General features: G+C 34.2%; 1 protein-coding gene across 3 annotated transcripts in view; it reads right to left on the bottom strand.

The window, feature by feature from the left end:
• LOC149806748 (nuclear factor 1 A-type-like) overlaps positions 1-17,897 on the bottom strand; it is a 148,033-nt gene that overhangs the window by 32,072 nt on the left and 98,064 nt on the right. For all 3 annotated transcript variants that reach the window (XM_089957156.1, XM_089957162.1, XM_089957147.1), the window contains one exon: positions 10,123-10,449. In XM_089957156.1, coding sequence (XP_089813282.1) covers positions 10,123-10,449 — 327 coding nt within the window. The remainder of the gene's footprint in view (positions 1-10,122; positions 10,450-17,897) is intronic.

Consider the following 17,897-nt stretch of genomic DNA (forward strand, 5'->3'; position numbering starts at 1 on the left):
AGTAGACAACTGAGAACATTTACATATCAACTACCTAGGTATGATGATAGATACAAGTAAAAGTGATCTGAAATTGAAATTTTTTACCTTTTACTACATTTTATGTCTCAGTTATTATTTTCTATTATACTGTTTCTATTCTTTTATATAAATTTTTTTTAAATACAAATATTAAAAGCAAACATTTTTTGTAACTGCATTCCCTCAAAAAAAAACCCAACATTTTTTATCTATATAAAATGTATTCATTGCAGATACATAATACATTTAAAATTATGGTCTCATCACTTCCATTTGCCTAGACTGTCCTGTGCAGTCTAATTATTTTTGATAAACTTCATTGCTATGGATAATAAATAGTATCGATCTCACTGAGAAAAAAAAAATCAGCTCTGAAAATTGGAATTGAGGTCACTGGCATAACATTTCATGTCCCCATGCTCCAGCTATGCACCTAGTGGTGTGGTCTTCCAAGAGGCCTACATTGCAAAATTGTATTCATATATATATATATATATATATATATATATATATATATATATATATATATATATATATCAGAGGCTTCCTCAAACCTGTTTTTGCCAGACATTACCACAAACTCAAAGGTTTTGACCAGTTCACTATGAGCAACCAATTATAGGATATCCCAAATATCATTAAATTAGATTTTTTTGGATCTGTTTATCCATTGAACATTTAAATAAACACCATAACTAAGTAAAATGTAAAGGTCATTATGTCCAATTTGAAGATTATTTATTTGCCAATCAATAGAGTTATCACCAGTAAAAGTAATTCAATTGTAAATAGGTCCAGTTTACACACTGTTACTTTCTCAAGCAATCAACAGAGGTGAAACCAACTAAACTCAACTAACTGAAGGCTATAATGCTCAGTCAACTGGATAAATATGGGCAGAGCAGGACAACTTAATCCTTTAGTCAACAATAGTCAGAAAATTTCAGAGACTGACTTATCAGTAAAGACGAAGTTTGTTATTCAAAGATATATAAAAAAAATCTTTTAATTGGTAGGATTATATATACCTCAATGAGACAATAATAAGTAAACGTTTTATTGCTTGACAGAACACTACTCACCATGTCAAAGCATAAGCATAACAAGGATGAAAACTGTAACCCTTAGCCAGTTTATGCATGCAAGAAATTTGCCATACATTACCATGAACATGTTGACAGACTTTTTATATCAGTGGAAGCTGAGTATTCGGAGACACACAACATTCTGGGCTCCTCTGCAATGAGTTTCTTATGGCCAAATGCAATGGCAGTCACTTCAAAGGGACAGAAATGAAGTGGCCATCATGTCACAATGATTTCCCCATCAAAGCAATACAATTGATACAGATTATTTATGCAAACCCACAAGACTGATTCCAAGACAATAAAATTTGGAATGAAATTACTTCTAAAAGAATGATTCAAGTTTGCACTGGATGTCTCTTCATATTCTTTATATTTATACCAGTTTCCAAGTGATGATCCAGGAGAACAAGTTCCCCAACTCCTCAGAAAAGACATAAAGGTGAAATAATAAAACCTATTATATATGTTATATTCTTGGCACTGACGATGACACATGCCTTCTTTCAGATCTCCACCTAACATGGTGCTGGATTCTCTAACCCCTAGCCCCATCTTCCAAAGTAGCAACAAACTTTAAAAACCACTGTACACATCTTCACACTATCCCAAAATACACTAACAAACTTTCAAATCTGTATCTACCATGGTGCTAAAGGAGATATACTACAATGCTGTCAGATGGACAGAAACAAATGTATGTGCAATACAGCAACATCCCAATGGCATCCTCCACTCTATAAGATGCGCTTAATTGCTTTATAAGGTATCAAAACATGATAATGTATTTACAGTAGTACAACCACTACTTTGTAAATCCAAACCTTCTAAGTTAAATTCAAGTTACAAAAGTGCTAAAATTTGTCTGTCCGCACAGGTGGCAGTCAGACAAGAGTGATCTTCAATTGGATAGAGGGATTGGCATCAAAATATTAAGTCTATACTTCAGTTTCTATTGGAACAGGATGCATGCTCTGATAGTAGGATGTAATTGCAGGGAGGTTAAAAGGGTGTGTGCGTGTGTGTGTGTGTGTATATATATATATATATATATATATATATATATATATATATATATATATATATATATATATATATATTGCTTGTGATTGGAAAAGTATTATTGAAGAAACATATTTTCTCACCTGGTTTCTTTTTCAAATATGTTACCAGTCACAATATCTTAGGAATACAAATAGAAGGTGGAGTTGAGTTACATCCCCTTATTACTGAGAAGGCCCATCCAGGTCTCCTAAGGTATGTAAGGAGGCTTCAAATCTTGTGCAAGTAGTGACTCCTTATGACAGGAGAAAGCTGCTCTGGAAACACATTCTGCTGGCAAATCCAGATGGAAAGAAGGGAAAGATGATATAATTTCTGCCTTTCCTTAACCAAGAGTCCCTTGAAGGGTCTGACATTTTAGGGACTGAAAAGACTTTCCAGGAAACCAAAGTAAGACCATTTCTTCTCATTTTTATTCTTTCAAACTGCTGAGTGCTGAAATAGTGATTATTCTTGAGAAACTCAAACATTCCAAATTTGGTAAGAAGCATGTTTGAACATGCCCGAGTTAACAAGTTTACAAGATACTGTGTCATGGCCTTTGACCATGAACCTCTTATCAGAGGTAGAAAATCACTGATCTTGCCTTGGACCACGTCAAGATATACCCCTATGCCAAGTCAGGTTAAAACTATAATTTACTGGAGGAAAGAAAGGAACTTCTTAAAGTGGTATCATTCAAGGTATTAATCAGATCTCCACAAAATGGGTTAGTTAAAAAAAAAAATCATACATGCTTATGTTATCATGATCACAAGCCATTAAAGGTAAGAAGCTGGGTCAAGACCTCTGAACATAAATTTAATGTCAGAGTGCTGGCTATCAACTTCTTTAATGGAATGCAGCGAAATACAATGTCTGACACACACACACACACACACACTTTACATAAGCCCAATGAACTATGAAAATGCAAACCAAGACCTTTGACTAGACTCCAAGGTTAATTAGGTATGGTTTTCACAACTCCTTCACAAAGTGTGGATATGTTTGTGGTCAGTTCTGCACCATTTTTACTCAGAACCAATTGAATATAGCTATAATTAATTTAGTGAAAACACCATGTGAATAGCATCATCCAAGATGGCCACTATGGTGTCATGTTGAAGGTCTGTTTTCAATTGTTTTAAATAGAAAGAAGTATTGCTTGAAAGTGCTCTTTAACCAAACAGAAATGCATAAATTCAAAAGACAGCACTAAATTTATGATAAATAAATATATATACCTCAACTGCAATAAATGTAAAAATACAGTTGTAAAATATTCATCAGCAATTTTTTTATTGTGTTTTGCTTGGATAACAAGTACCATGTAGGGAATACTGTAAGCCTGCCAATAGTTTAATGCTGATAACTGAAATTTGTTTGCACATATCGCTTTTCTTTTTTTAGTCAGTGACCTAGAACACAATCTTTTTATCATGAATTCTATTGGCTTTTTATCTTACACCTAGTGTAAGCCATCTGCAAAGCTTGGTATAGGTCTGTGATGCAGACCCATTGTTATTGTGCTGAATCTATTTTTATTCTTTCAGTAACAGTGACCATGACCTTTGACCTTTAGATCCAAAACTCACAGGCATTCTTCCTTTCCCAATATGTAAGACATTCACAATGTTTGGTCCATTCATGTGATGTATAACAAATGCTGAACAACAACCATTGTCCTTCTTTCATTGACAGTTACCTTGATCTTTGATTCCACAATGTATATACTTCTTCTTCACCCCAAATGCAAGCCATCCCCAAAGTTTGCTCCCTGTAAATGTTGGAGAACTCAAGTTCTTGTGGAGAAACCATTTTTCTCTTTCAGTCTGTGGCCTTGACCTTTCAACCCCCAAATAATGTTCTTTCTCATACAAAGTACAAGCCAACCATGAAGTTTGGGGACTGCAGATGCTGGAGGATACAAATTATTGTGCAGGAGCCGTTTTTATCCTTTCAATCAATGTGAATCTGACCTTGAAACTTCTGAACCCAGATCATTAGCCTTACCTCAAGTGCAAGTTATCCACAATATTTGGTAAAATTTGATGATAGACAACTCAAGTTATTGAGCAGAAATGAAATTTGTAACAGACAAATGGATGGACTTACAGACCGACACCATAATATATATGCTATGCCTTATTATGCAGGCATATAGAAATTGTACAGACACAACTACCAGTGATGATGTCATCACATCAATTCCAGTTGCTATATCAAAGTTTGACTTGTAAGTAGGGAACAATTGTCTGTCAGTGTAAAGAATCAAGAATCTGATCCTGGATTCTCATGTGAAAGTGCTTTCAACCATCAAAATGTATCTGCAGACTGAAATATATTAAACGGATTTTCAAATCCATTTATTCACATTTCATGGTTTTGTTTCTCATTCATCAATCTGCACTGACATTCTCAGTTCTCTTCCTATTACATTTATCATTTCATTTGCTTTCATTCTTATTTTTTTGGCATTCATCAAGTATTCTGTTTCCGTTTCACTAATAACATTACATATTTCAGGGTCTGTACAAGCAACAATAATATTCATCAAATAAATTTAACTATTTTTGGAAAACATCTTAAGTCATAAATTCATGAAAGTCTTTTAACATATATCAGGGGCCCCAGGTGGTGGAGTGGTCTAGGGCACTGGTCTTTACATATCATTCACACATTTCACCTTTGATCATGTGAATTTGAGTCTCTGCTCAACTAATATGCATCTTCCCAGAGTCTTCCTCCACCATGTATACTTGCAGCCATTCATCATGTGCAGAAATATGGTGTTAAATACCCACAAAAAAATAAACCTAGTACATGTATATATCAAGCTGACTTGTATTTCTCACAAATTTGAGTATCAGTAATGTTGTTGTTCCCCTCATTTTAAAGGACAGAACAAGTTTATCCATTATAGGAAAACATACAAACTAAAGATTCAGTTATATAGAATTTACACTGACAAACTGCCTGAATCAAATCGATTAATGTTTGCATGGAGTTAAATGTCAGCAGGCAGATCTTGCACAACTGCACATGACAATGACAAAGTACAAATCGACGTTGAATATACTAATAAACATTGTCGGAATGTGCAGGCACATTGGCCCAAAACACTACACATGACAATGACAAAATACAAATCGACGTTGAATATACTAATAAACATTGTCGGAATGTGCAGTCACATTGGCCCAAAACACTACACATGACAATGACAAAGTACAAATCGACGTTGAATGTACTAATAAACAATGTCGGAATGTGCAGTAACATTGGCCCAAAACACTACACATGAATCTGAGGGAACAGAAAAACAGAAACATGCGTATATTAGAAGTTACAAGTTATTTTCAAATATCACTATAATGACTGACAAATAAGCCACAATTGACCCAAAGAGAAAAACTTGGGCATATAATTTTCACAAGAAATTAAGCTAATTCTACATCCAAATGATACTGTGATGTCTGCACATTTCACACATTGTAATCAACTAGATATAATTGATGTTATATCTATTTGTTATCAATCATTCTGTCTTGAAAACTAGCATTATTACGACTTTTTTGTCTTGTTGATTTCATTAAATTCTCCAAGCCCTAGTAATTAGACACAAGATTGAACAGTTTTGTGTCAATGTCCATTGTGTCCATGTATATTTTTATGCTGATACTCATACTTTTCTCTTTAATTTAACATTAATATGCCAAGACATTTCAACCTTTAAAATATGTGAATATTGGATAGTGTGAAATGTACAAATACTATAATCATCCATTTCTTTTTTTTAATTAATATCTTATATAAAATGGGATCCATGGATCTTACTACATTATAACCAGATTTGTCAGTTATCTGGGGGTGTCGTGCATTGGAAATCACCTTAGCTCTTTAACATGACAACTTATCAGACAGATGGGAACAGGTACTGCTAGATTCACCTTTATTTTTCAACTGTGATGTACATGAGCATAATCATGTTAACCCATTATCTCAATTGAGCATTGTTTGTGAGGGAATGCAGTTTAAGTATTATAGAATAAATAATGAAAATTCACCTAAATATTTAAAAAAAATTAAATTTTTATGCAAGTTTATTTTTAACAAATGTGCAACAAACTATAACAAGCTCTGATTCAATAAGACAGAACCAATTTTCCTTCGCAAGAAATCTTTCAAGAAAAAACGTTTTTTCATCTTTCCCAAACTGAAGGAAATTTAAGCTACAAAGATAAGTGAACACCTGTAACCATACTTAACACCATTTCAGTATGCTAGTTATGTAATATAATACACTTCCACCTTGAAACTGTTTTACAAAATTCTCTACAGTAGTTGAGAAGCAAATGTTACCAATTTTTTTGCACATTGTAAATACTGGATATTTAAAATTTCTTCATTGTCAGAAGAAGAAAAAGTGAGAGGAATTAAAATGGTGGACATGTCATGCAGGCTACAGAAATAGTCTAAACATCAGGTCTATAATTTTAGTGCTTCTTATCATGGTATGTCTGCTAAGATCAACTGAAATACATCTGCAACTAATAGTAACTGGAAATGGAAACTTGATTACTAAAACTAAGCAATCCTAGAGCATATCAAGAAAACCAAGATTCCAGCAGAATTCTATGTCTCATCTGCTCCACCAAGGCATAACCCAAATGCCAAGCAAAGCAATGATGCATGAAAAAAGGGTCACTGTGACCCTCTTTGCCTATGATGAGCACAAAACTATGAAGTTTCATCACTGTACATGCAACAGTGTCAGAGAAAATGAGCTAAAAATGCAAATAGCATAACACTGATACATACACCACCAACAATGAAAACACTGTCAGGAAATGAAAAATCCGGCCAAGTCATACCAGACATTTATAAATATGGTACTAGCAGCTCCCTTGCTTGGCACTCACTATTAAGAGGTTAGTATCAGGACTGGTTGGACGGTGTCAGGATAATGTGACTGACTGGAACATGATGCTACATGTCTGTGGCATGATTCCCCAGTGCTAGACGTCTCTATTAACTGCCACACTGCAGACATCGCAGCAATACATGTATTACCAGAACATTTTTAAAGGTATGTAAAAAATCCAAATCACATGTATAGACACACACATATACTGTCAGGAAAACAACACCTATCTCTTGCATATGCTGCATAGGAAAGAAAACAAGAATGATGCATCTGTGCATGCAAAGACTGACCACTCCCACAAATCACTTGCTGAAGTTCTTCATTGTATGCTATACTGTCTACTCTACAATAAGTTATGGCTCTTTTACAGGAAAGCAACTCCACTGATTTATCAATCAGATAGCAATTAAAGCCAAACTGGACCAATGACAAAATAAACAAGGTAAGCAGAGTAATATTCATTATGGCAGATACTCCAGAAGAAGCTGACAAAAAAAGAGCCAAAAATGAATATTTCTTCATTCTTCCTTTATGACCATCCATAATCTTGCCAACTTTCCTTGAACTGCATCAGTTATTTTATTCACACACACCCAGGAATGATTACAAAAGCCCTTTGCTACATGTACAATGTATTGAGTTTAAAAATGTATCAAATTTACCTCAGTGAGTATACCACTCCCTCGATAACTCGCACCCTGATAACTCACGGACCCACTTATAACGTGGGGTCAGGCATGGATCCCATAAAATACCCCAAAAATTGATCCCTATTTGTTGAACTTAAAGAAAACCGCAATCAAAATTGATAATGGAAACTTTGATGTATCACTCGTTTTATCGTCAAAAATGGTAGATAGGACCCAGAAATTTTATTCAACACTATGAAATATCAAATTTAAAAAATGGTCATACAATTTTTACGTTTTCTTTCAAAACGACATTCACATTACACTGCATTTAACGATATGTAAGGAAATTTTGATCAATGAAAATGTCACTTACACCAAGTGGAGGCAGTACTTTGATAAATAAATACAAATTAAATAATTTTGTATCAACTGAAATTTGTGTTCTAGTCTATCTTTTAGTTCCTTTTAAGTGTAATCATCATAAATGCAATGTAAAATGTGTCAATCTACCGTAACAGCTATGTCCGCGAAAGTTTATCTGAGAACCTAATTAAGTGCCGAATGTGTTTTGATAACTGACTTCCAGAAGTATCTGTTATATTGTTGCACTGAATTAAAAGCTGGCCTCCTTTGTATTATCAAGTTAATTATGTCTTTTGAATCAAATAAAAGAGGTGGAATAAAAGAAAAGTTAAAAGGCACGAAAATGTTACAAACTTAAAATCAAGCAGCCCCTTTCGTATGTCGGGTGAACTCACTTCATTTGATCAATCTAACATATAAATGTTATTGTATATGTAACATAAACTACCTTAAATTAACTGACTCTTTCATAACTGTGATGAAAGATAAGGCAGCCAAGCTAATGAATACTTTGTAAAATAAAGAGCTTGATTTCACAGATATGGACCATTTGTGGGCAAGCGAGTTTCAGAGAATTCTTGAACTGGCACTTAGAGATATCCTCAAGGATGATAAGAAGTTTCATTATTACTTCCAATGAAATCACAACATCAATACTGTAGTAATTGAACAATACAAAAATTGAGTTTCAGTGTAGATGATTGTCTCACGAAATAAATGTCGCGTGTTTTTGAAAAAAAGGAATCTTGTTTGGTGGTGTATCAACAGTTAGTCTAGTTCCCTGCTCTGTGGCCTCCTGATTTGGCAGGATAATATTAAACACCACTACAGGAACCAGACTCATCAAGAAAACAAAAAGCAGTGACGTTAATACATAGACTTTTTGCGTACACATGATGGTTGTTGAAACCAGTTGGAACAATCTTTCATACATTGGACATTTTGAAAACAAATGTTATTTAAACAGAATAACCAACAACTTCATTAGAAAAGTGCATTATTAAAAATTATTATGTGATTGTAAAATGAGGATTCAGTCAATACACAGCCCAGTTCCCTAATGGCACCCCCACCCACCCACCCCGGTTTTCTCGATATCAAAGCAATTTTTTTCTCTCCAATTTTCGGAGGTCCCATGAGGGAGAGGTATACTGTCTGTAAATAAATGATTGGAAGCCCTTGGCACTGGTCTGCAACATTCTACTACATCCACAAGATAACTAGCTTAATAAACTGCTATCATCAAAACCTGCACAAATTCCTTTTTTTTTACTTTGTAGCTAGAATTTCCATGCTGTTTATAAAAGATAAAATCACAGATTTCTTGCAATGAACAAGTGTTGTGGTTCTGCAGAACCCAGTGTCTCACCTATGTCTGTATGCTTGTCAGTATAACCCTTGCATCTTACTTCTGTAACATTTACACAAAACTTTTACATTGCTGACTATAGTACTTAAGCAGGTGAGACAAGACAGGAACTTCTTCTTTATCAGAGTTAAAACTTTAGACCTAAATTTAAAGGAATATTATCACAATGTTTCTGTTGAATACTGCAGCTGATATTGAAGACAGGTGATTTTCAAACTTTTTAACACAAACTGTAGCATTCTTTACAATGATGAAACATGCTTACTGTTTACACAGGTGAGACAAACAAATCTATTTCTTACTCTGCAAAGCTCAATTTCCTCAATATACTTTGTGTGCAAGTAACTGCAAACTGACAGGATGTTATTTGCAATATCATGTTGACCAGAAGAATATACTGATATATTTATCCCATAATTATATTTTGTTGTTAATTAGAAGAGAAACACATGGTAATGACTTGATTTAGACAATGATACAGCTATGAATTACCCTATATGAAAAGCATGAAAAGCATTTAAGATTTAATTAACATGAGGAAAATAAGAGATATGAAAGTACCACTAAATGCATTAACAATGTGGACAGTACCTCGAGGATTGGTAGCAGAAATATTAGTGCTAAAAACCATTCAAAACCACAAGATTACTAACAAACTAAATTTCATCTGACAAAGCCTACCTGGATCACCCATTGAATCCTGCCATCCTGTAGACTGATTGCCCATGCCAGATGACTTCCCGTAATAACTTGTCATGGTTTCCGTGTCATCACCCACACTTTCGCCATCTTCATCAGCTGAGGATATAGAGCTAATTGTACTTCTTTTTAATCGTTTGTGTGGATTTCCTGAGGGACTGAGAGCACCCTGGCCATTGGACAGCCCTGGATGCATGCCACCCCCTACCATCTGTGAGTCTTGGGGACTGAAGTTGTAGTAGCTTGGGCTGTCCATTTTACCACCAGAAATCATGGGGTGGGTGCCATTTGGAGGCATCATTATGGAGGCTGAAAAAGAAAACAGAAATATCACATTAGGTGAGAAATCCTGAAATAAGGCCTGAAAAGAACATTAATAACACACTTTAATTTCTGTAGTCCTGAATTTCTCAGTTGCATTTTCCAATTTGGGGTTTTCTGCTCCATCTCAATGGCCATCTCTGATATCTGTGACACACAGAGTGGTTTGCACATGCTGTGAGAACTTATTAATCAAACATCCTAGGAATGGTGAACGTATGTAAATATGGTGGAAAAGACTGGATGAAATCAAGATATGCCTACTGAAAGCAGCAACAGTCAATTTATTTTTAAAGTTTTGCTACAAAATGTAACTAGCAATATAAAGCCAAACAAAATACTGAATCCTTTCCTTATTCAGTATCACAAACTCTTCCCTCTAAAATATGGTCTAAACATGTAGACCATGCATGGGTCATCAATAAATACCTCAAAATTATCTCAAGTAAAACAGCAGAAAAAGTTTGTTTTATCTGGGTGGGTAGATGATGGTATGGAAGATGTTTATAAAAACTTAACTGAACAGCAAAATATGTATTACTAACCTTAAAATCCCTGTAAATTGTGCTCAATATGCATTACCAATCTTAAAATCCTTGTAATGTGCTCAATATGCATTACCAATCTTAAAATCCTTGCAATGTACTCAATATGCAGTATTACTAACCATAAAATCCTTGTAATGTGCCTTAATATGCATTACTAACCTTAAAATCCTTGTAATGCACTCAATATGCATTACTGAAATCCTTGTAGTGAGCTCAAAATGCATTACTATCCATAAAATCTTTGTGATGTGCTCAATATGCATTACTAACCTTAAAATCCTTGTAATGTGCTCAATATACATTATATGTACTATCCTTAAAATAATTCTAATGTTCTCAATATGCATTACTAACCTTAAAATCCTTGTAATGTGCACAATATGCATTACTAAAATCATTGTAATGTGCTCAATATGCATTACTATCCATACAATCCTTGCCATGTGCTCAATATGCATTACTAACCTTAAAATCCTTGCCATGTGCTCAATATGCATTACTAACCTTAAAATCCTTGTAATGTGCTCAATATGCATTACTAACCTTAAAATCCTTGTAATGTGCTCAGTATGCATTACTAACCTTAAAATCCTTGCCATGTGCTCAATATGCATTACTAACCTTAAAATCCTTGCCATGTGCTCAATATGCATTACTAACCTTAAAATCCTTGTAATGTGCTCAATATGCATTACTAACCTTAAAATCCTTGTAATGTGCTCAGTATGCATTACTAACCTTAAAATCCTTGCCATGTGCTCAGTATGCATTACTAACCTTAAAATCCTTGCCATGTGCTCAATATGCATTACTAACCTTAAAATCCTTGTAATGTGCTCAATATGCATTACTAACCTTAAAATCCCTGTAAATTGTGCTCAATATGCATTACTAATATTTAAATCTGTATAATTTGTGCTCAATATGCATTACTAAAATCCTTGTAATGTGCTCAATATGCATTACGAATCTTAAAATCCCTGTAAACTGCTCGATATGCATTACTAACCTTAAAATCCCTGTAAATTGTGCTCAATATGCATTACTAATCTTAAAGTCTTTGTAATGCACTCAATATACTGTACATTACTAATGTTAAAATCCCTGTACTGTGCTCCAGCTGCAGTTTTTAAGTGGTTAGCATGCCAGATTGGTGACCAAAAAGGGTTTCTAACCACCAGATTAGCCAGAATCAGCTAGCAAGATGTGTCGTTTGGCAACTGACTCGGCACTCAATAAACTATTTCTGCTGCTGTACCAAACCAAATCTGTATTGTGCTCAATATGTATTCAAACCATAAATTCCCTATATCATGCTCACTCCTTATAATTATGAAGCCATAAAGTAATCTACATTATAAGTGAGGAGACCTTATAAAGAGGGATGTTCTAATAAAACATGCTCATAATAGTGCAAACACAAAACTAGGGTCTTGTTTATTTAGTTTATAATTGCACTTTCTGCACATTATTGGCTATATCATGCCAAACAAATTGGAGCCAAGTGAATTTCCCAAGTACATTGTAAGAACCAACCCAGGCTGTCCTGAGCATTTACTGAACCCACCATGACTGGATTACAAGTCCAACATTCTACTAACTGAACTACCATGGTTCCTTATAAAAATACGATCTTTATTGAGATTAAACTACATTATAATTGGCTGTCATCAGCCAAGACTAAAATTAAGTGAGGAACTTTTCTGTAATTGATTTTGTTTGATATGGTGTTCTGCAGCACAGCAACACAAGTAGGTTATTTACTGTTGAGAAATTTGAAAAAAGTGCCTGCCCAAGGACACATTGCAGTAGCCAACCCAGGCTGATCCAATTGTTGGAATCAAACTGGCACATTTTTGTTCATGAATCCAGTATATAAACCACAGAGACCCCCCCCCCAATTCATTCTCAGGAACCACTAACTGTACATAATGGTTACAGTACTTAAAAACCTCATTCATAATTAATCTATATAAGCTCACAAATGGGAAAGACTAGTTAATTACAAGAACTATACCTAATTTTATCAAAAACAGTCAGAGAGAACAAATTTAGTTACTGCAAGGATATGTAATATGCCCCTCCCCCCACCCCCAGTCCCCTACAGACCCAATTTAATTTCAAGCATCAGTAAATACTGAACTTACTGACCACATATTGAAAGGTTTTCAACATGGTAGAGGGCACCACATACAAGATTTGCAAAAAGAGGGTAAGTTTGAGATTTGGAGTTAAAAAAGTGCTAGGTTACAAACAATGCCTGTCCAATAAGAAAAAGAAGGAGGGGTAGAGTCCAATCTGCAATTTTGCAGGTAGTCAATCAAACATCTTTTACATACTTAATCATTCAGTCAAATGAAAATCATTTTGAAACGCGTGTTGGGATGCAATCAAAAGTAACCAAAACACTGAGTTTCCTACCCCCATTTTAGGTGAAAATGAAAAGAATCTCTATGGCAAAATGAGTTAATGTTGATGTCACTGATGCCAACATCACAGCTGAGACAGAAAATCCCTGTATAATATAGTGAAGTACATTATAATATGATTCCAAAGGTATCGCCTGAATGTAGCAACTGATGAAAAAGAATCTTGAACATTGATCTCAATGCTGACCAGAACACTTTCATCAGTATTGTAACCACTGGACATATGATATCTACATCCTGCCATTCAGAGGTTGGACAGAAATATCCCAAACCTTATTTCAGAATGACATGAGATGAAACTGGTCTGCCTAAGTTTTTCTAATACTAATCAATACATAAAATGACATTATAAGATGAGCTGGCAAAATATTCCACCTAACATATTTTAATATCAGTAAAAGCCTGAAATATTATGAAAATATTATCAGGTGCATCACTATGACAAATCAGTTTTAAAAAAATCTGGATTAAAGCCCTACTCAAATTCATGTTTTTAAAGCAACCCATACCAGCTTGCTAGCTTTCTACACCCAAAGAAAATGCTTACAAGTTCTACTGAATATACCAGATCTATCACAATCACAAGTTATTGATTTTCTAGGGGAGGCAACTCTTATCTTCTTGTCATTTTCATTCATTAGGCCAATATCAAGTTCACTGAGAATATTAATTTTGTTCATACTCACAACATGCACCTCTTCCTGAACACACACAAGCAATTGGGTCCATAAACATCAACCAAAGAACAGTCAAGGTATAAGATACTTAAGGAGTCTCAAACTTTGGTTTACCATTCGTGAGAGAGGTCAGAGTCTAGCAACTTTCACTGATACATGAGCATAATAACTTGCATTATCATACACAAATATTCATCAAATAGATTTTAAGTTATGGACATAAGATCTGAAAAATAAAAAAGTCAACAAACATTTAATATTGATTAAGCTGACATGCAGTTCTCACAAATTTGTTCATCTGCAAAGCTGGAGTTGCTTCCCTTTCAATGTCAGAAAGTATAAGCAAACCACCAATGAACTTAAGCTTTGTCAATACAATTTTCATTCATAAACAGCTGAAGTCAAATCCATCAATATGTTTGTATTATTTTAATTCCCCAAGATTGTGACTTTAAATTTTGCTACATTTAAACAGCACATTTCAGTGACTATGTACAATCCTATACATGTTGTACTCATAAAAACAAGTTGGCATACATCAATTGCACAGTCCCATATTGCTACATCCAGATACAGAAAAAAGTCAACCAAAATGGAAAAGGAAAAGACAAAATTGTGTTCATTTAATTAGATTTAGTTTGTGTTATCATGCCAAACAACAATTAAATTACCAACAGTTCTCAAAGAAAATCCACCTAAGCCACTGAGTAATCACTTAATTAGGTTCTCACAGAAGCACAAGTGGGCATCGCTGTGATAATCAGCTGACTCTTTTCACATTTGAATAGAAGAATGCATATCACATTTCTAACAACAAGACTTGTTGTTGTTGTTGTTGTAGGGTTTAACGCCATTTTTCAGCACACGATAGGCTATACATGGCGGCCAGTAATAATGGTGGAGGAAGAACCCGGGAAAACCCCGGAAAGAACCACCAACCCACGAGAAGCTACTGGCAAGCTTTCTCACATACCCACATTGGCTGAATCCAAGACTCGAACCCACGCAGACAGAGGTGAGATGGCAGTGATCCGTAACGGAGAGCGCTTTAGACCACAATAAGACTGAAATCAATTTAAAAGACAAATTTCTTAAAGACAAGGTACAAGATATGTGATTTCTTTTTAAAATTTGTTAATTTCCAAATTAACTAAACACACATGAACTCTTTTTTTCAAAATTAAAACAAGTGATCTTTCAAGCCTTCAATTACCAAGTCTGACTAAAATTTTGTATAGTTAAGCAAAATGAAGCCCTTTCAGTGCATTTTCTAAAAGAAAAAATGCAATCTACACCTGCCTCCATATTATAAGCTGGTATATGATTTTATCATGATGCACTAAAACAGGGTAGGAGCTATCTTTCATTTACAACAAACATAAAAGGAAAAGGCAGTAGTTAAAAATAGATTATTGCATCAAATTAATTAGCCATCCTGGAAAATTAGTAGCCATTATTGTGACAACCAACTGTCCACAAACAATCCTCAGTAGCAGTGTCACCCACTATCCTACCAACTTTCATTCAATTCAATAAATTCTCTCTTTCTCTCTCTCTCTCTCTCTCTCTCTCTCTCTCTCTCTCATGAAAGCATTAAGTACTGTCTATTTCAGTAATGTTTGTCATTTTTTTAAAAATTTACTACATATACTTTTAAATGGTTATTATTCAATTTAAACTAGGAAATCTCTCTATCTCTCTCTCTTCCTTCACACACACACACATGCACACACACACACCAATTACAATACCCTGCCCATTTTAATGAGCTGGGTGAGGGTGGAATAAGCACATCATGAGTTGTATTGGTACTTGAAAGTTAGTGATATATAATGATTGAACAAAAATCTTTTTAAAAAAATGGTTGTAAATATAATTTCAAATGTACATTAGATCTGCTCTGATCTTTACCATCACCTTCAGCAAAGTTCGAAGGGATCACTTTGAGACAAAACTTAACAAACTTAGGCACTGTATACTGACCATAAATTTTGTCGCAATGTACACATGCTTTTTCTGTTTTTGTACATGTTACTACAAGTCTGACTTTATAATACCAATGTATTCTATTGCACAGCACTCAGATCCATTAGAAAAAATTCAGCCCTATTTCATCTTTATGGCACTTGGAAGATATGTTATGGAAACTGGATCATCATTAGTTTTTTGTGCTTTTTGTTTTTTGTTGTTTTATCTCTGAAGCTTATTAAGTTTTCTTTTAACTGGTATGCAGCCCTGATGCAAACCTAAGGTATAAATTACACCTAATTATAAAAAAACCTGATAACATGCAAGCAAAGACCTAGATCTGTATTCATGTGTGCTAAGTGGGTTTGTAGTTTTCACTAAACTACACTCTTCTCAAAACACAAAAAAAATCAAATTACCTGAAGTACTGCTGCAGACGGCATGTCATATTTAAGTGTTCGTGCTATTGAAGGTTACAGCCTATTTTTCTGTTCAGTATATGAGCCTCCTGCCAGATATAATGCACACTTTTCCAAAATTCCAATCCAGACCAGGTCATTATTTGGGGTAAAATAAATTCATCTTTAACTCTCCCGACATGGGGTCAAATAATCAGAACTACCCTAATCTTGATTGTCCTTTCTTATTTTAAAAAATGTGAACTGAATCTATTGAGATTGGTCACATGGAAATAAATCACGAGACAACAGACTTATTTCACAATGTTTATATCTACCATTCAAAGCTGGAAAAATATGCACATGAACAAAAAACAATAAGGAAAATTAGCTTTAAGTATAAGCAACATGAAAACTTGCTTTGTCTGCAACGATATTCTATAAACAGAATTTACAGCTGACTGGCTGACTTTAAGTGGATTTTTACCATTACCAGACTTATATTTATGTCCAAATTATGGCAATCTGATTGGAGGAATTTTAAGACTGACTGAGGTCCCACCAATCAAGTGTCTCAAGTCTGGATTTAACTTTATAACAAGCTGGCAATAATAATAATAATAATAATAATAATAATAATAATAATAATTTTTTTATTTACAGAGGGTACAACTCTTTCAGTTCAATGTTATCTTCTATCAGACCCTCTGGGACATACAATATTCAATACATGAACACAACATTTATGAAAGAAAAGAAAGAATACATTAATTTGTGGGTTGATGTCACACAAATATTTCATTTAAAACTACATAATGTACATACATTAATATTATTGGTAGGGTTATAATAATATACAATACACCTGTATGCTATGCTATTTTAAGAAGAATACAATCTATCACAATATGGCAATGCCATATCAATTCTTTTCTGCAACACATTAATTTTTAAAAAAGTTAATTAATAGAAGTATAAAATGAATGCAATCTTTTTCTTATTTCAAATGCTTGAACCCCAAGTACTCTCATGTTCGTCACCTTTTTGGTAGATCTGCCATTGCCCGAGAATATAATATAACTGCCATACTTGCAACTATCACAGACATGGATTTAGCTACTTTAATCTCAAGTTTAAGCAACAGAAACTCCTAAACAGTTGTTAGACATTTTAAATTTTTGCTATTCAGCTAAATTCATGGCAATAGCAGTTAAATCTTATTGGTATTGATATATTTCAAATTAATTTTTGTTTGGAGACTTTACAATAAGCATTGATTCCCTTATCACAATGACAATGCTCTGTGGGCAAGAGTATGAACATGCTACAAATCAAAATGCAGAGATGGACATCTGCAACATCTTTACACTTAAAAGAAATAAAAAGACTCTACCAATAAAATGGTGACGGTGTCAA

This window comes from Sinohyriopsis cumingii, chromosome 1, assembly GCF_028554795.1.
Source record: "Sinohyriopsis cumingii isolate HCF-2022 chromosome 1, ASM2855479v2, whole genome shotgun sequence".
NCBI classification, from domain to species: Eukaryota; Metazoa; Mollusca; class Bivalvia; order Unionida; family Unionidae; genus Sinohyriopsis; species Sinohyriopsis cumingii.